Here is a 19,736-nt window from a genome sequence, read left to right as displayed (position 1 = left end):
TTGCAAGATAAAAATGACTGGAAGCACTCTGTGCCTGTTCCACAGAAGTGAAGTAAGTTAGACTCATCCTTGGTTGCAATTTAGTTTGATATTTGATAGTTTTTCTTCCTACATAGCCAATGCTTAGTCTAATGGTACTTTCATGTGCGTATGTATAGGTGCACTAGGCTATGTGTAAATGCAGACTCAGTCCTATCTTGCTCCACTTTCCAACTTGTGGATTAAGCAGTGGCTGTGCGAAAGGAGTGTTGAGAAATTATTTGTTTTCATATGTTGTAGAAGTGAGTTTTATTGGAATGGAGCCTCTGTTTTCTTAAAGTTGATTGCTACCTGCCTTACCAGGTTTCTCAGAAGTCTTTTAAAGAATGCTAAGAATAAATGTGAAGAAATGTGTCAGTATCTCTCTCATTAGGGAGCCCTTCCTTCAAGGGGCTAAGTTTTCTGGCCTCAGTCCAGAAGTGTACTCAAGCCTGTAAACCGTTGTTCTGAAATCAAGAAATAGGCTTTATGCTTAAACATTAAGCAAATGCTTAAAGGCTTTGCTGTATAGGGGCCAGAGTAATCTCTGTGTTGCAGGTGAGTGCTCCTAAAATGGTGTAAAGCAGGTTTAAGTTGATTGTAAACCCCAATAGCGTTTGGACTACGTTCTGCCTGGGCGCACTTGGAAAAGATGAGATTTTTGCAGTGGGACCCATATGGCCAGACATATGCTCTGTCAAAGTCCTGTTGGCATCGGTATCATCCTTGCGTCTGTTTGCATCTAGCTGGGGGATGTAGCCCGTAACTTGCTGTGCCCTTATGTTATAGGTAGATAAACAAGTAGAAATCCTTTTGCTTAGTGATTTGATACGTTAACCTGTAGATGTTCACAAAAACAGTGGGGAGAAAGATTGCCATCAGGCAGTGGCCGTGCCTTTATTGCAGGTAGTATTTACAGTTGGTGTCGCATTTGTGAAAACTGTCTTAAGCCTGAGTTGCAAAACAAAGCCCACCTTGCAAGGATGAAAAGCATAGGTCCTTAGTGAGAATTTGTGCTGCTAGTAGTGACTTGTCTCGTTTTACTGTCAGTAAAATGCAACACAGGAGGGTGAAGTATGCATTGCCAGCACACTGCAGCCTTCCTCCCATATGTAGGATGTGGGCAGGAGCCTATACCTGAAGGTGCCTGGAAGCAAGCAGTGTGGCAGAAGCAGTGAGAGCACATGGACCATCATCTTTGTGACTGTGCTGGGGAGCAGCAGCCTGCCTGAGCACTCTCTGCTTGGTGTGGGGCTTTAAGGACTAGTGCTCTCTAAGGCAATTCACAGAGATTTTGGTATATATCCCATAAAGGTTTTGTGCACTTCTGCTGTTTTTCTTGGGGCAAGTTATTTCACCTAGGTGCATATTCTTCCATCTTCAACTGTCTTGTCTGTTCAAGAATGTGCCATCTTCAGTGCAGGGACTGCAGCTGTTCCTTGAAGTTTGCACAGTAGCTGGCATAGTGAAGGTTCACCCTGGGCTTGTGCTTGTAGATGTTTCAGAAATACCAAGAGCTAAGTTATAGATCTCTACTTGGGGGGTTAACGTCTTCTTTGCTCAGACTTGTTGTTATTTATCTGGAGGCAATCCAGAAAATCAAACTAGTGTAATGTAGAGATGAACCTGCTGAAATTCAGTGAATCTGTGGGTTCACAGCTTGCATGGAAAATCTGATCCTCTTGCTTTTGTGTTTGTTATTTCCTGGGATCGCACTTACTTTGTTTGGGTGGCTAGCTGTCCCATCACACACAATTCTTAAGGATTTGCTGACAAAAACAATGGATATTGCAAGTAATTTTTATACTACGGCCAGGAACTGTTTTATATAACAGAATGCAAATGCAGACACAGGTACGTATAGGGAGTTTTACACAAGATACTGTTCATCTAATGAGGTACTTTGACTTTACCGTACGTGCTTCCAGCCTGTTCTATGTGCAAAAGCTTAACCCAGCTCCCACTTATCTTTGCATTCAGCACAGAGCAGTTGTATACAATCAATTTGTGCAGCCCAGCTGATGATCAGTACCTTGTACATTTATTATCTTCCTGTATATTGAGTCCTGTCACTCATCTCTGCAGGTACTATCTGCTGTCCTTGGAAAGGCAAGGCTTTTTATGCTCAGTGGGGAAAATGATCATATTGCCACCCAACTCCAGTGAAGAAATGATTCTGATGCAATCACAAAGAAAAATATCTCTACTGGACTTCCCTGAGATGATGTTACTTGATCATTTGCATTATTTAGACAAACTTTCCTGGGCAGCCCTGTGCTGGACCACCACATCACACAATCTGGAGCTGTCATGTTCCCTGCATCTCTCCCTTAAAGTGGATGGTTAGCTTAGAGCTCAGTGGTTGCAACAAACAGGTTACTTTCTTAGTTCTCCATTTCATATCTTTTTTATTTTCCACTGATGCATGTACAGATGTGTGTGTATGTGTATACATACCAAGAGTTAAGTGGGTGCCATTTTTTTTTTTTTAAGAAGAGTTTGAATTTATACTAAGTGTAAGTTTGTACCAGCTACAGTATTGATACTCTTGCTCTGAACTACAGTAAGTAACCATTTTGCATGAAAAATATTCCCATGTGAAAATGAATACAGTAGCAAAGGTTACATTTTGCAACTCTGCAGCAGTAGAATTTTCTGGGTGGAGAGGTGAGAAAATAGCAGTTTGTTCTTGCAATCTTCAACCAAAGCTATTGGTCTGGGGTGGGTTTTTTTTCTGAAAATAGTAGTAATACAATACTTAATCATATGTTTCATTTCTTTACAGTTCACTACAAATCTTAGCTTTAAAGAAAATCTGTGTTTTCTGCAAGAATATATGGGCACTTTCTCTCTGAATTTAACAGAATTCTGAACATAACGTTATGTAGTCATTCTAAATGAAGAGCATCTATGATGTTTTGCTGACATGGACATCACTCCAGATGCCACTTTTCAGTGTGAGGCAAGACCTACAGCATGTCATATGCCAAAGGAATCTTACTATCAACACTAATAAGCTTTTTACATTGCTGTTTTAGTTTTATGTCAGCTGTTCCAAAGTCCTATAAAGAGGAATTGCAGCAGAGTACAGCAGAATAACAGTAAATGTCCATAGTAAGGACTGTAAATAGATTTGCATCTGATTTTGGTCTTTAAGCAGTAAACTTCTCTTCAGAGTGACCCATGAATTCTCCAGAATGATCTGTTGGCCCATGCATGGGTCTATGTTAGCATCAGTGGGACTGGTGGGCAGAGGCTGAGAGCAGAAGGATTGTATTTGTTTTGTTCACTAGCTCTATTCGAGACTTCCCTGATGTCATAAGAACAGCACACCAGCTTGCAATACATGCTTTCAGTGACTTAGCTCTGTGGGGATGAGAAACCTTCATTCTTCTCAGATTAAGGTTTTCCAGGTCCTGCAGTACCCACCCTGGAGGCACCTCAGCTGGCTTTGGGCATCTACACTGCTCCAGTGTAAATCCTTGCTCAACGTGGTGGCCAAAGTAAGCACTTTCCAAAGCACATCTCCCCAGAGCTGTTGAGCTTGTTCACATGACTCCATGGATTAAATTAGTTCAAAAGCTTAAAATACTATCCTCCTCTCTCTGTATATCACCCATGTCATTTGCTGGCTGGCTGACTTGGTTTTTTTGGGGTTTTTTTTGGAGGGGGGTGGGGGGGTGGGGAGGGGGCTCTCCAATAAAATGCAGAAGCCTCAGATTACCAAAACAGCTGCACATGCTTTGTCTGTGTTAATGCACTTAAGTCAGTCTCTAGGGTCTGGATAAGTGCCAATATCCTGGATCAGCTGCTTTACTGGAATTATGCTGCTGTAATGGAGCCTTGCATTATTGTGTTGCAATTATTTTGGCTTGCAGCTGGCTGTTCCCTCTATATTTTTATTGAAGTGAGATAAAATGATTTTGTCTTTAAAAAAGCATTTTCTTTTCTGAGTCTTGTAGAAGCTTTGATTCACATACTGTGTCAGTAAGAAGTGCACCTCTGTTTATCTTCAGATTTATCTTCAAGAAGAAAAAATAATTTTTGTCGTAGTTTGTGAAGAAAAGGAACAGTGCTAAGTAGTCTCAGAACGTGGAAGTGTATTGAAAAGGGAATAAAATAACTGATTAAGGTGTCATATAATAATATAGGTTTAGGTTCTCAGCAAGAACAGGTTTATTTTCAGCATGAAGCCACTTACTAGAAACAAGTTGTTCTTAAAGCTGTGCCTGTAATTTGGAAAACCTTTGTGTAGAGAAGGAAAAGAACAGATACAGATTTTAAACAGAAGAAAAACATTTCCCCAACCTTGAATCTCCTATGTTTGTGTCCATTCAAGCTCCTTTTGATGCCTATTTATATACATTTCTTGTCAAATAACAGCTCTCTCAGGTTCTCCGGTTGATAGTGAAAAATAAACTCAATGCAGTCATTTATCTTTGAACTGTTCAACTCTGCCCTTCTTCATGTTCATGTTAATAATGCCAGGTCTCCCAGGAGCACTCTCACGCAATTTTATCACATACGCTTTTTGTTTGACCTTACCTGCTGTTCCCCTGGAACATAAGGGGGGGAAAAAAGCCAGAATGCCAGCCTGCCTTAATTAAAATTTTAGTCTCAGAAGGTGTTACAGTATGTGATTTCATTAGGTATATAATGAAAGTATTTAATCATACCTCTTACTTGTCTGTGCCTTTTTACACAGTAGTGAGGTCACTGAGTTATTTTAAAACTCTTTTAAGGTGCAGAAAAGTAACTGAGGGGTGGATATGCATCTTCAAGTGATTCATAAGTTCATTGTACCCATGATTTTGCATGTTTGCCCCAAAGGTAGTTGTTTGGATGATGAAGCAGAAGGCTCTAAATAACAGTTCAGTGTTCTTCGTGAAAAAATTTTTCCCCTGCCAGGCAGCAAACATGCATCTAAATGTCTTCTCAAAAGATAACACTTCCTTGTCTCCAGCAGTTGGAAGTTGGCCTCATAAAGGGTGAAAGAAAATGGAATGGATTTTTCTTTGATGCTAATGTACAAAAAGCTCTAAATCTCATGTGTGATATGCAGTGTTACTTTCATAATTTCTCGTAAGCATAATCTAAACAACCATAACAGATGAGGCCATTTGTTTTATGTAGTGACTATGTTTGAGGAAAAGTCTGTATGCAAAGCACTCTCTTAGCTTGTGTAAAGATGTACCTTATTCTTGTTTATATAGGACAAGCAGAGTTAAAAATAGATTTGTGAGGCCCTGATCCTGCACAGAAGTTTTGCATTCTAAGGGAGTTGTGTTCCCCTAATTTTTTTCCGATCTTGTTAGCAGTCAAGAAGTGGCCCCAGTTGACAGTGTTGTCTCAAGTAGCATGTGAAACCATCCTTGCTACAGATACTCTGTGCTTTGGGTTTCTTCCAGCCCCCAAGGTTGCAAAACAAGTAAAACCAAGATTTCATGTTGCTTTTTCAGGAAGTATAAATGAAGAGGACAAGGAGGGGCAGTTCAGCTAGGTAAGACAGAACCTACTCTAGCAGTTGGACAGGGCTAGCCAGATGGAGGATATCAGAGCTGTCATCCACAAAAAAATTTCTTGTGTAGCAGAGTATTTACATCAGCAGTTTTTACTAAATCATCAAAAAGGTCACTCTGAAATAATGTAAAATTGCAGCAAATTTACAGATTTTATTTCTTATTCATCTGGAGCAGGATGAAGATATTTTTGTACTATTGATTTTGTGGGATTTGTAGCTTTGCAAACCAGAGAGAAAGAGTGATGGGGAAGACAGACAAGCTGTCTTCTAACCAGTATTTTTCTTCTTTCTCTTGTGATAATAAATCTTGCTGGCTCATATCTCTGATGCATATACATCTTGCTGAGTTCCTTAATGCAGCTGAATACAGCTTTTTGTGCATCTGCCAACAAATGTGGCTGTTGATCTGTTATGAGGTTCGGGAAGCGTGAATGTGCTCTTAGCAAAGCTACAGGAAATTTAGGGACGAGGGAGCTATGATTCTGGCAGCAATTATGTGTTGAGACTCTAAGTTCAAAATCCTGCAGTTTTGTAACCTTAGCTCTGCAGAGGTTTATTTGAGTCACTGTCACTGTAATGAGTTTAGGAATATATTTACCATGTTAGTGTTTTCAGTGGATGTAACTAGAGTGCCATTAGCTAAAAATTGTTTTGATCTCACAACCCTTGAAAAAATTGATGTAATTAGTTTTAAATTTTGCAAACAAAACTAGCATAATACCCTGTGCTTTCCACTGCAAGCTGTAGTTGGATGTGCTTTTACCTGAAATGAAAGGAGGCGTACTGTCAGTCACCTATAATGGTTTCTCTTGGTTTTGAGGGTCTGAGCCTGCAGAGTGCTGTGGGGAAAGGAGCCTGTGTGCTGCTCTGGTTTTTGGCACGTGTGCTATTTTATGTGTTTTATAAGTCATCTCAGACCTCCAAGTTACCTGTTGCTTCTTAAGACTCCTTTATTTCAGGCACAGGTATTCTTGTTTTTTCCTTTGCATGTGTGTGAAAACTAAATAAAATAATTGCACAATCTTGTGTTCTGAGGGGAAAGGGTGAGGTTTTAGCCTTAATCTATTACATATTTGTCCTCATAGCTCACATGGTATCCAATTCACACCCATAAATTATCTGTGATGTCTTCAAATGGGACAGAAAGCCTGAATACCTTACTAGGTCAAGACATTTTCATGTGGGTTGCAGAGAGAAAGCAGACGCAGTAAGAGTGGATTATCAACTGCAGCAGATTTGGGTTGCTGCATGCCTTGGATTTTAGATCCAATCTTAAACTACAGAATTGTTTATGAATTGTTTTGGATTCCAGCTGCACAAGTTGCAGTTTAAATCTTCAGACACATACAGAAAACTATACACCAGCAGGGAGACATTGATTAGTGTACCTTCTGTGGGAGTCTTCCAAACTGCAGATGCTTTTGGGTGAGGCTAAAATCACAGAATCATAGAATGTTCTGGGTTGGAAAAGATCTTAAAGATCATATAGTTCCAATCCATGGGTTAGGGACCTCCACTTGATCAGGTTGCTCAAAGCCTCATACAACCTGGCCTTGAACACCTCCAGCTGATCAAAATCAGCTTAAATTTATAGCTTAATTTTACGTTTTCTATGAGACTTTTAGTCCATCATTTGCAGTTAAACTGGCCAGGAAATGACCAACGGCATAATGAAAAATACCCCCCAGTTTCCTCAGCAGCCTCCCAAATCTAATGTGTGATGCCTGAGCATGAGAAGCCACTCTGCCTTGGAGCAGCACTCCTCTAGAGTGACAAGTGCACGTGGAGATTTTGTAGGTGGTAATTATAATGTTTACGTAGGAGGTGAAACATCTAGTTACAATTCAGTACTTGAGTGTGTCATTCAAGGTAAGGAGCCATCAGCAGAAGGGGCTGATGGATCACTGTGGCAGGGAGAGCTTTGTTCTGGCTGTTAGAAACCCCTTGCCTCAAATTCCTGCTCTCAGTTGTACTGGGAAGGGATTTACCTTGTATCTCCTGCAGCTTGGCCAACTGTCTTAAATGCAAGGTTCCCCAACCTGGCTTAATTTTCTCATATTTTAGAGGCTCTCTTTGAGAATCACAAGTATCTTTGTGTCAAGACACTGTGTTTGATATTGCTGAACAGCTTGCTTTGGTTTATTTCCTTCCTTCCAATTTTACAAGTATTTTGGCAAATAAGTGAGTTGCCAAAAACTTTACCAAACTTAATGATGTGTGCATGACTGAACTGGAATTTTACAATGCATTTTTTTCTTCTCTGATTATAAAATTTCATGTGTGCTTTAAATTTCTGTGATTATGGAATAAAAGCTACATACAGCCACTTTAATACTTTACCCATAGCTTATTTTAAAAAGTAAGGAAAACATACTAGCAAAACTGTAGGAATAGATAACAATCATATTCTTCAGTCTAAAAAAAACTTCTGAGCACAACTCCAAGCAGGCAAAGTAAACTAAAGTAGGCCAGAAATAGCCCTTAAAATATTCACCATATGCAGATGAACTCTCTGCTTGTGGAGTGAATTGGGTGGCATTGCCAGTATATGATTAAAAGGAGGAGAGACTCGGAAGAGGATCCTGTCTCCCATTCAACAGGTTATTTCTTTCACTAGGTAGACAGAAAAAGTGTTAAAGCCTAACTGGCTAACATCTTCGTAAGTATTTCAGGCCTGGAATGTGTAGTTCGATAGTCTAAATAATACTGGACACAGAACGCACTCTAATCATATCTTTATTCCCAGAACTTAGTATCTTCTAGCAAGCTGTCCATCCTCGTTTTAGAGGTTTTGGGTGACAGCAAACGTGCTTCCTGTCTGGGTAAATTGCCCCCTTGTTAATTATAGCGCCTGTTGAAACTTTTAATTTTATTTCTAATCTGAGCAGTTCTGTGTTTATCTTTCAAGTATGTAATTTTATTATACCATTTTCTGTTCAAGAGCTATCTACTAGCAGATATCTCTTCATCTTTTGAATAAACTGAGCAGAGTGAGCTTATTGGGTCTCCCAGGAAGAGATGCACTCTCTGACCTCAGATCATTTTTTGTAGCACTCTTCTCAGCCCTTACCAGTTTTGGGGAGTCTCCTGCAAATGTAAGCCCCCACAGCAAGCATGGCATTTAGGACTGGGTGCAGAATCTGCATTGCACTGTTTTCACTACATTACAGGGTATTGCCCTGTGTCAGCATCCAGAGGTGGTGCTTGCTTCCTTTGGCTTTTCCATGGCAGCTCAAATTCAATCTCTTCCCAGTGATCGTGGTGGCAGTTGCAACAGAGGTGGAGCTGGTCCAACTTGGAGGGTGTAGGGCACCAGAAAGGCACTGGAATAGTTGCTGAGTGGTCAGGAACGCAAGCAGGTCTGTGCACCATTCCACCCAGCCCAGTTAGCCCTACTGAGGTTTCCCTTGCCTAAGCTGCTGCAGAGTTTTGCCAAGGTACCTGCATTTTGGGTTTGCTGGTGACAGCAACTCAGCTTCTCCTAGCACCAAACTGGGTGAAATGGGAAGGCAGCTGGTGAGCCCTCAAATCACTTCACATAAAAAACATGGTGAATTTAAGCATTTGCGTTGAATGGGCTGAGATGCAAGGATTCTCTTTAAGTGATAAGTGTACAGTAAGTGTACAATAAGATCTGCAGTTCAGGGACTCATGCCAGCTGCTGCACTCATCAGCCAAAATGCTGATTACTGTTTATCCAGGGTGCTGATACACATATTACAAAGCTTCCTTGATAATATATGCTTCAAATCTAAAATTAATAACAAAACAGTCCCTCCAAACATGCATGTACCTTCATGAAGGGTGTATGCTGAGGCCAGCAGAGCACCAAACATGCTTTAATTACAGCTCTGGGTGACATTATTTGGCAGAGATAGAAGACCAACGTGTTTTGTCTTTTGAGCTTTGTAGCCTCATTAAGAAATTAAAACATTTGTGGGTCTTTCATGCTGTCTTTCTTCTCCCCCTGGGATGTTTGACTTAGCTGACTGTTAGCATGGTGATGCAGGCTGTAAAGGTTTGGAGAATTGCCTTGATGGTATGATGACCTCTTCCATTTTGACTGCAGTCGAAGGCTTATTTTTCCTCTGAGGCATTCATTGAAATTCTGTGCACGATTTGTTCCTCTGATTGTTTAACAATGTCTCTCATGTTTGCCCTGATTTTAAAAATCCTCCTTTGTAGCAGAGATAACATAGAGCAGGATGATATAATTGCAGTAAAGAGGCCCTGGAGCTTGCAGTAATAGGATGGTTCATCTCATGTGTACTGCCATTAGAAAATAACCCACGTATGTATGTTCCCAGGGAACAGTAAAGAAGCTTTTAAAGATTGCACTTCATGTAGTATGAAAGCTAATGAGCAAAAGAGCAAGCATGAAGAAAACTATAGCTGCAGAAAGCATGGTGCCTCTTCCTGGTTTCACATATTTCTTGACACCTGCGTAGCTCCAAAGCATCCATCTCTCCCCAGCAATGCACGGCTTTCCGTGCACTGCAGTCAGCTCCCAAGACTTCTGGGAACACTCTATTATTTTTATTTAATAAAAAAAATAAATAGCATGTCAAAAGCATGGCAGAATTGAGTTGAGGATTGTAACTGGTGTGTGTGTACAAAACAGATAATTTGGAGGGGAATAACAATCTCTGATAGTCTGTGCCCCCTGGGAAAAAAAAGAAAAGAAAGATTGGTTGGAATAATATAGTTTCATGAACATGGATGAAAAGTTGATATACTAAGACTATAACTTACGCAGGGCTTCAATTCTCCCATCTCCTTTCTTTTCCTGGCCAGTGTGCAAAAGTGCATGAAGACATCAACATGCAGTAAACACTGAAGGATCCATTTCAAATCTTATGTGGCATGCAGAGTTGGAGTTGCAGAATTTGAGCTGCAGAGATAGGAAGTTCAGAGCAGCTGGTGCCTGATGTTACCAATTTATTATTCAAATGGATTGCCACATAGAGTGCCAGTTTCTTCCTCTTGCTTTTGTGCTGAAACAGAAGTTGTCTAGCAGAACAGACTTGGGCTTCTTTGTTTTTTAACATAGTATTTTCCTCTTGCTTTATAGAACTTGTTGTAGATAAATTAATTCTCCCTTTAATACTCTGTACCTCCTCTGCATTGTTGGAGTATATTTTTGTACCTTGTCGGGTGTTCATGTTTCATGGAATGGATGAACTTGCTGCTTTCTCTGTATTTTTAACATAGTAAAGAGTCAGACTTTGCTATCAGGTAACATGGTTTCACTTGAGTTGCAAGAGCTTTGAAAAAGATGCTGGATTTTGACCAAATGCTGTACTTGGGTTCTGCAGCAAGGTCTGACATCCATAACTTCATTGTATTCCAAAGAGTACTGGTAGTGAATAAGTATTACTAAGTGAGGAAGAGATGACAGCCAGCATCTTTGCAAAGACAGAAGTAGAGCAGTATCCTCCCTTTTTCCACCCATAAGTCAAGGAAGCTCTTTGGTCAAGAGACCAAAGCGCCTTCCTTGGGGCAAAGAAGTGACTTAATTTTCCTTAGTGACAAAGGAGGTTCAGTACACATTGTGATAAGACTGTTACATTATATATGCTCCCATTTAATCTTATTGGAAGTGTGATAAAGTGCATGTTAAGTATTTTTCTGCTTGTATTGAGGCCCCTCTGTGTGACCAGAGCATAGTAAAGGGCTCACAGAGGGAGTAAGAAAGAGGTCTTCTCCTGACTCTCAGGAGCGTAAGGAGGACTCCGCATGTTGGGACAGAGGTGAAGGATGCACATGCCCTAAGGGCAGGAGAAATTGCCAAAGTCCTTGAAGAGTAATGAGGCTCTTAAAATAATAATCCGTAGCCTAGCAGACCTCAACTCGTAACCTATACCCTTTTTGCACTCCTGCCCCCTAAAACATGGCATGGTTGTGTCACAAGAAGTGTTTGCAAATAAGAGGAGATTTTAAGGGTGTTATTGTAATATCCTTGTAAGATGATGACTACATGTTCATTGTAAAGGTAGAAACTTAGTAATTTCCAGAACTTTTTATTTCAGTTTGATAGTCATTTCTGTACTGGTCAATAAATCTGTCCTGTTTGAGGAATATGGAACATGGAGCTGAGGTGAAGAGACAGGTGTATGTTCAAACATACAGCAAAGTATCAGCAATACTCTAACTAAAGTAAAAGTCATGCCATTATATTTACTAGTGATAACAAAAGGACTTCTTTCTGCTTGACCCCAGTGGTGTCTGTCTGTCTCTGCAAAGCGCCACCTTGTCCCAGTGCATCGTGGTCCAACTCTGTGAGCCCAGATCCGATGTTCAATTTTATTCCCCAGCCTAGCATCACTTGATACCGGGCCCACCATCAGTCTGTTGTTCATTACAACACCTGGGACTTACTTCGACAACTGCGAGTAGCAGAAGATGAATTATCTGTTGCTGCTTCTGCTGTCAGTTGACTTACCTCTGCTTAAGTTTTCAGCCTTGCAAATACCAGAATAGTAGAGCTTATTTTTTTATTTCTGTACTTTCTCCCCTTTCCTCCTCCCCATAACTGGTACAAGGGAGCAGAAGAGGGTTTGCAGTTTTATTATTGCTGTATAAGCTTTCTGTAAACTCCGTTACAGCACTTCTGTTGTTAGTAATCTTTGTGACTAAAAAATATGCTGATGCTCTGTTTGTGCATAGGAAAAAGAGCAAATTTGAATGTATAATAATCTGGTGCATTTGGGAGATGTTTAATGCTATATCCCAGCCAAGTTAATCACTCATGGAATTAATTTTTTTATTATTATTTTGCTCAGTTGACTGGAGACATTAATCTCATATCTATGGAAAGGCATCTTTAATGCCAAAAAACGGATCAGAGATACCCAACATTTCTCTGGCATCAGAAAAGATATTGAAGGAACGCTATTAGTTGATAATATGGGCAGAAACAGAGACATTTGTTACTTTATTTTTCTTATATAATGAAGAAATACCCAGGTGATCATTTCCAATTCGTGAAGTATATTGAACCATGTACTGTATTCATGAATATAAATTGAGCAGACGTGACACACATTTTTCATATAAAAATAACACAGTATTGCTCCTTATGATAATTCTTCTTTGCCTGATACATGCTTGCTCTGAGAATGTCACTACAGAGTTAATAGTGCATTGCATAACTCCATGTTAAAAAATTTGAGTGCTAAAGGGCACAGAATGTCTTAAGTAGAAATTATTCATAGATTTATAATGACTGTGGCTGGCTGCATTTTTCAAGGACAGGATCTTCCTGCATCTTACTTCCCTTTCCCACTTTTTTTGCAAAATCCTTCATCTCTAAATAGTAGCGTTGCCCAGCCAGCCCACTTCCATCCGGCAAGGCTCATTCTCAGGCTGGATCATGTTGCTGCCAAGCAGCACACTGCTTGCACTTCAGTTCCTATATTACGCTTCTGCCTCACTAGCAGCTCTGCCCTCCAGATTACACAGACTTCTCCAACCACTTCTCAATTAATCCTAGAGGAGTTGTCCCAGAAGAAAATTTGCACTGTTGTGGTGAGCCAGTCACAGGTTGAAACAGTAGCATCAATTTCTCATCCATGTGCAGTCACGTGTTTCCACTGAGCAACAGGGAAGACCAGACCCCCGCTAATTTATGATTTTCCTTTTCTATATGAAACTAGTAGGGTGGAATATGACCCTTAATAAGCTCTAATCATATAAAAACCCTTGCAAGTAGGAGCTAGTGTGTGTACAGATGTTCTGCTTGATTAAATAAACCCTTGTCTGTTTATATCATGCTATGGAACTGCATTACAAGAAAGGTAAGAGGGTAAGATAAAAAACATGACCTAAAAGAAAAATACCAGATTAGATTATGAAGGCCAAATACTGGTGTCCTTGAAGCCGGTGGGAGTTTTGCCTCTGAGAAAGCAGGCAGAAGCTAGTACTACCTTGTGTCTGTTCAGGTTTTAACAAATCCAGTGCTGCAGTTAGGCATCCTGCCAGGTGGTCTCTGCTGTATGGTTGTAGAGCATGAGGAAAGTGTGCTCCCCTCTCTCCTCTCATGTTAGCCTGCCAGGGCTATCAACTCACAGAATTTGTTTATTCCCCTTCAATTTTCCCTTCTAGCAATGCTTTTGACAAATATGGGGAGAAATGATGGGGATAATTTGCTGTTCCTTAAAACAGTTCTAATTTTGTCCCTACAAGCGACAGGGTACTTGAAGATGGCTTTCTTCTTCCAGGTTACCAGCCTGTTCTGCCGAACCAGCAGCAGGGGTTCCAGGGTCTCATGGGAATGCAGCAGCCACCCCAAAGCCAGAACCTGATGAATAATCAACAGGGAAATCAGGTGCAAGGCATGATGGTGCAGTATCCAGCCATGTCATCTTATCAGGTACTTGGAAGCCATAAAGACGGACTGATCTTCTCAGAGAGGGCTTAATTGAATCAAGTTTTCCTAACACTGAATGGTCTCTATTACTTCATGAGGACAGTGTATGACAGGAGTCTTCCTAATAATTGTGCTTCTAAGTGAAATTGCTGTCTTTACTTCCTGTTTACATGTTCTTAGTATTCCTAATTTTCAGTCTGAGTTGGGAATACTTCAAATAAACTATTTATTACAGCCTGCAGTGTGGGTAAAATGTCGCAAAGGATGAAGGAATTACACTTCTTCCTGTGAAGAAGATGAATTACAAAATAAAAGATTGAACACTGTTCATTTTCTTTATGCATTGCCACGTTGTTTCCTCTAATGAAGTTAAGGACTTTGCCTGATTCAGTTAAAAATTACTCATCTGTGGAGACTCCTGCCAAGGCAAGTCCTCAAATTACTTAGATGTATTTCCTCTACTTTATACCTGGATTCTGTGAGATATGCCAAGAGCCTATGGGAGCCTAAGATGTGGCTTGTGTTTGTTTCCTGCTTGTCCCTCTGGAAAGTTAAGAAACTAAATGACATTTAATTCATTTTAATAGATTGTACTGATCATCTTTTCCCTCAGCTTCTCTGAAAGTATTACAGTAACTCAGATGGAAATAAGGGAATTGCTTGTGGGTAGAGTTTTTCCCTTGCGTCTTCAGAATTACGGTACTGAAAATGTGTTTTAAAGGTTAATTTTCAGGGTAAAGGTTCAGACCTTTTAGATGGCCTAGATATATCAGGGTTGAGTTTTCTGTTTTCACTGATCGCAGAAATTAGTATTCAGCTAGATCATGACAGAGCCACTTACTTGAACTGTGAGCAGAGGGATTTCTCTTTAACGCTTCTCCTACAACAAAGAAAATCCTCAGGGATGAGAACAGTTCTGAGCAGCAGAAAATGATCCATTTTGGCAGAACATGTTGTATACTCAAATTCAGCTAGATGGAAGATAGTGATACTCAGGACCTACTTTAATTTGTTTAGTAATTACTGTTTCTTTTTCCTACATCTTTCCATATTTCTATCTAGGTGCCAATGACCCAGGGTTCTCAAGGATTGCCACAACAATCGTATCAACAACCAATCATGCTACCTAATCAATCAGGTCAAGGAACACTTACAGCCACTGGAATGCCTGTCTACTGTAATGTCATACCTCCTGCCCCACAGAACAACCTACGACTTATTGCCCCACACTGCCCCTCCAATAACGTTCCAGTTATTTCTGCCAGCTGCAGAACAAACTGTGCAAGCATAAACAATGCAGGGTGGCAGGTCAAGTACTGACACTGTGGCATAACATGGATATATGAGGATAGCAGTGCATTATCTGACAAATAACTCATGGCCTTCAAATGAAGAGGAACACAACAGGATAATCAGTTGAGGACATAAGTACTGACTATGCTCAAGTGATTTGCTGCTGGAAAAACCTGTAAAAAAAGAAGAATAAAATAAATTCTGAAAAAAAAATGTTTGCTGGTTAATGGTGCATATTTTTGTCATGTCTGCTAGGTATGCCTTTATAGCTTAGCTAGTGACATGAATTCATTGAGGTAAGATTTTTTCCTACCACTGAACACCACTGTGTAGATTGTAATATCCCCAATTCGGATTAGTTTTGTACTTTGTGTGGAGTTTGTGAAGCTAAAAGTATTTAAAAATATAATAAAACCACATTGTACCAAAGCTGTAATGGAAATGAAAAACATGAAAACAAAACAAAAAAGAATTACTGAATGGAAGGAATAATTTATATACACTATAGAGTTTTTTTATGGATATATACTGTATTGTAGTGCTTAATCACAATAAAGCTATTTGACCTTATGGAGAAAGGTCATGTTTCTACCACCTGCTTGGTCTCCTCTCTGTTTCTGAATGTGTGAACTTCCCTGTGGTTCTCCATTGTCTTGTTTCAAGTAAAGCTAATGGAGTTATGATGCTTAATGGGTTTATGGGTGTTTGATTAGAAGGCAACATGCCTGTGTCTTACCATGCAGTACTATAACAGCTAAGACCACTTAGAAATTGTAGCCTAGACACCTAGACAGTGTTCGATGAATGGTGTACCGTATCATCTTAAACGAAGTTTGTGCTATTCCAATCCCTAGGACCAGTAATGTCACAAATGCAATTCACCACTGCTACAAGCTTCTACTAAGTCATACCTCTTCAAAAGGCCATACAACCATACAAAAGTTGTGTACAAGAAGCCATAAATGTCCCATGATATGTCATCAATTGGCTCAAAGATCAGTTGCTACTGATATAGAAACACAGTACCTTGTAATTCTGTGCTACATACAGGTACTCTACCTGGTTATTAGTGCTCCAGCTATTAAGTCATTTGCAACAAAAGGATGACAACCCAAGAATCTAGTCTGTCATGTTCAGGTATATGAATAATATACTTAAGGGGAGTGGCTCTTAAATCATAGACTCATAGAATCAATTGGTTGGAAAGGACCCACTGGATCATTGAGTCCAACCATTCCGATCAATCGCTAAACCATGCCCCTCAGCACCATGCAGCACAGAACACAGTGGTTTGCCAGAAATTCTCAGGAAGTTTTTCTTTAAAAAAAAAAAAATTCCTGTAGCATTTGTCTTTGTTATGTCCACGTTCACTCAAATTTCCAGCTTGTTCTGATAAATCAGTCTTCATTCATAAATGCTGCATGGAGTTCTTCCTTCTGCTTCAATGATGATGACAGTTGAGTCACTCTTTTTTCACTTAAGCTGCATTTTTGATCAGTTTTGAACACCTGGACTTAAAGTTGTTAAGTACACCCAAGATGGCAGCAGCGCACAAGGCCCTTGAACATTATTAATCTGAATGTGAGTCAGCTTTTATTTTAACTTTAAGATGGGCAGCCTTTCCCTTACACACTTCAGTTGTGGAAGGGGGAACTGGAAGGGCTACAATCCAGATTTAAAACAAAATTTTTCTTTTCTTTACAATGAACAGGTATCTTTCAGAGTTTGGTCTTTTTTTTTGCATGTATGTCTTAAAGCGTCGAATCCAGACCTGTGGGATCATAAGAAAGCCATACAATTAATTTTATGTAGGATAATCACGATTCATTTGCTGAGGGACAGCCAAGAACATGAGCAGTTAAGCAAACACAATTCACTCTTCAATTAGAGGTGAAATGCCTTGGGAGAGCCTATTGATTGATTTTTTTTTCCTTTTTTTAGGAAAAAATCAAGATGCTGCATTTCAGTTTTTTCTGTGACCCTGAGCTCTCATTTCAAATGTATAGTTTATTTCCTTTTAGTGTTTATAAAGCATGGAGGTTTCCCTCCTAGCATTACTATAATCACACATAATTGGGTTTGCTGCTGCTGAATGACTGATAGATGAATCAATGTAGTTCTCTGTCAGGACTCCAGAGTCCAGCAGGAAGGACTTGCAGGTGACCTTGAACAGGACAGGCTCTGTGTAGCCAGACTGAACAGAGGGGAGGGGAATGAATGTCTGTGCAAGTGGTGTCTGGAGTGTGATGACCCTTGGGTAATCACTATATGTAAGTCCTGTTTCTTCTTTTCTCTCAAGCACCACTGTTACTCATCTTCCTTCTTGTCAAAGAACTATGAATGAATTGGTTAAAAAAAAATCTGGTTCTGGCTTCATAAATAGATGGCAAGCTGGGCTCCAGGTGCTCTCAGTAGCGATGGGGAAGCAGGTCGAAAAGCCTAGGAATGTTGCTTGTGTAAGGAGAGAATTTCCCCATGTCCTTATGCCACTCTTGGTCATGCCCCCTTAGCAAACAGCATATCCCATGACTGACCATGGTCATGAGTTCCCATGATTTACCTGTCTCTACCAGTTCAATGACCAGCTTGTGTAAAACATGTATGTAGCTATGGGAGGGATTCTGTGGACTGAGTTCTCTTAGCCTGGTAGCAGCAGCACATGTCTGTGTATCATTGCACCTTCCTGCTGAAATGAGACTTCAACTTTTTATGTAAAATTGAGCAGTTTCAGGAGGAGGTCATAGCCACCCACCCAAAATGGCCTACGTCCTCTGTCTCACTCTCCAAAGAAGAGTTTGACTCATCGTAGGCATATAAGGAAACTGAATTTTACCTCCTTCAGCTACTGAGAATGCCCTAATAATTTAAGTATCGTGTACATAGAGGAGACATCTCAGGTGGCGGTGCGCATATTTGCTTTATGCAGGAAGAATTTATATTTGAAGACAATCAAGTAATTCTGTTTCTATATCAAGTGAAGCACAAAAATAATTTTCTAATTATCTTTAATTGCACAATATTTTTAAGTCTTTCTCCTAAACTTTTTGTTAAGTAATAAAAATAGCCTGAGCTGGATTGCTTGGCAGCCTTCTGCTATTAAACCAAAGATCTTTCAGCATTGTCAGAAGGTGAGGAGGAGGAAAAAAGAAGTGACCTGAAACTATGTGTAACAAAAATGGGTAGGTGAAGCTCAGCGCTTTTTTCTCAGTCTTTGAAATATTTTGTAGGCAATCTCCATAAGAGGAGTTCTGTGAGACACACTGGCCAAACTCGGTTCAAGCAACTCAGCAACTGGCCACCTTGAATTCAGAGTCCAGCTCATAGTAGTGATGTGATTTTCAGAACACACTCCTCTCCCGTGGAGTTGCTCTGGCATGGTGGGCTTATTTTTGTCTAGGCTTCACTTGACCTTCAGCTGGTTCAGGCAGCTAGTCTGTTGCAGCACTGTTGTGGCGCTAGAGACTGTTCATTGCTTTTTCCCTTTACCTGCTGCATACTTGCTTTGGTAGCTGTATATTACTTTCTCCTTTTTTATATTCTGGAGTTTAAGGAATGTTCGCCCAAGGCCCCATACATATTTAATTTGCCACTGTCTTTTAAATTTATATTGCACCAGGAAGCCGAAGTGCATATCCTGAATTAAGCTGAGTGCATCACGTGACACTATCAGCCTTTTGGATGGGTCTCATTCATTTGGGCTGTTACTGGCAGAGGCTGTACATCCTAACAGAAGCTATATGCTATTTGCTATTGTTCTGCCCTTTGTGCTGCTCAAGAAGTGAATTATTTCCTTCTAAACTGTGTTGTCTTATGTTTCTGTTTAACTCTGTGTGAACAGCTTCCTGTAGTGAAGGAAGACTGCATAAATTATCCCAGCAGCAAGGAATGGAAATGTGCAGGGAGGCTCTAGCATGCCCAGAGCATCTTCCTCCCTGCCCCGTTATCTGCTCCACAGCATAGAACCTGCCCTGGCACAGCCATTGTGTGCTTCAATGCAATTGTTCCACTGGCATTCCCCAAAGTGATGTGAAAACGCACACTGGTCAGTGTCCTTTCGGGCCTCCCATTCACGAGGCTGTTGAGCTGTAGAATGTGTTGCCTCTTTGGGCTAACTGTGGTGAAACCATTTTCCTCCCTTAACATTCAGTGGAGAGTCTCATGGAGAGTGATGCCCACTCTGTCTTGCTGTCTCCCAGACCTCCTACCTTGACTGGCAAGAGGGAGACTAGTTTCCTTAGTCTTCAGGCATATGCCAGTCATGTTTAGCCCAGAGACTACGGTCTTGAAATGCCCACAGCTTCAACACCTGCTCTGTTCATGTTGTTTGAAACCATATTTCTGGTAAGGGACATCATTATCTAGTCTTGAGCAGTGGCCAGCTTGGGGCAAACACAGAGCCAAGCACTGACTGGTGCTTTGACAGCAATCCTAAGAGCCTCAAGTGCTACTTAAAGCTGCACAGCAGGCAACAGAAATAAAATGTTTCGGAGGGGAAGAAGTATTGTGTGCACGTGTCCTGTGCCTACCGTAATACAG

The 19,736-nt window shown here is 40.5% G+C and overlaps 1 protein-coding gene across 22 annotated transcripts in view; it reads left to right on the top strand.

Moving 5' to 3' along the window:
• Positions 1-15,672, top strand: part of ARPP21 (cAMP regulated phosphoprotein 21) — a 199,244-nt gene extending 183,572 nt beyond the window's left edge. For all 22 annotated transcript variants that reach the window (XM_069859863.1, XM_069859866.1, XM_069859861.1 and 19 more), the window contains 2 exons: positions 13,759-13,910; positions 14,970-15,672. In XM_069859863.1, coding sequence (XP_069715964.1) covers positions 13,759-13,910; positions 14,970-15,227 — 410 coding nt within the window. In that variant the 3' untranslated portion in view covers positions 15,228-15,672. The remainder of the gene's footprint in view (positions 1-13,758; positions 13,911-14,969) is intronic.
• Positions 15,673-19,736: the final 4,064 nt, after the last annotated feature.

This window comes from Phaenicophaeus curvirostris, chromosome 6 (assembly GCF_032191515.1).
Source record: "Phaenicophaeus curvirostris isolate KB17595 chromosome 6, BPBGC_Pcur_1.0, whole genome shotgun sequence".
Lineage (NCBI taxonomy): Eukaryota > Metazoa > Chordata > Aves > Cuculiformes > Cuculidae > Phaenicophaeus > Phaenicophaeus curvirostris.
The sequence above is the reverse complement of the archived record's forward strand: the minus strand, read 5'-3'. Positions and strand labels throughout refer to the sequence as shown.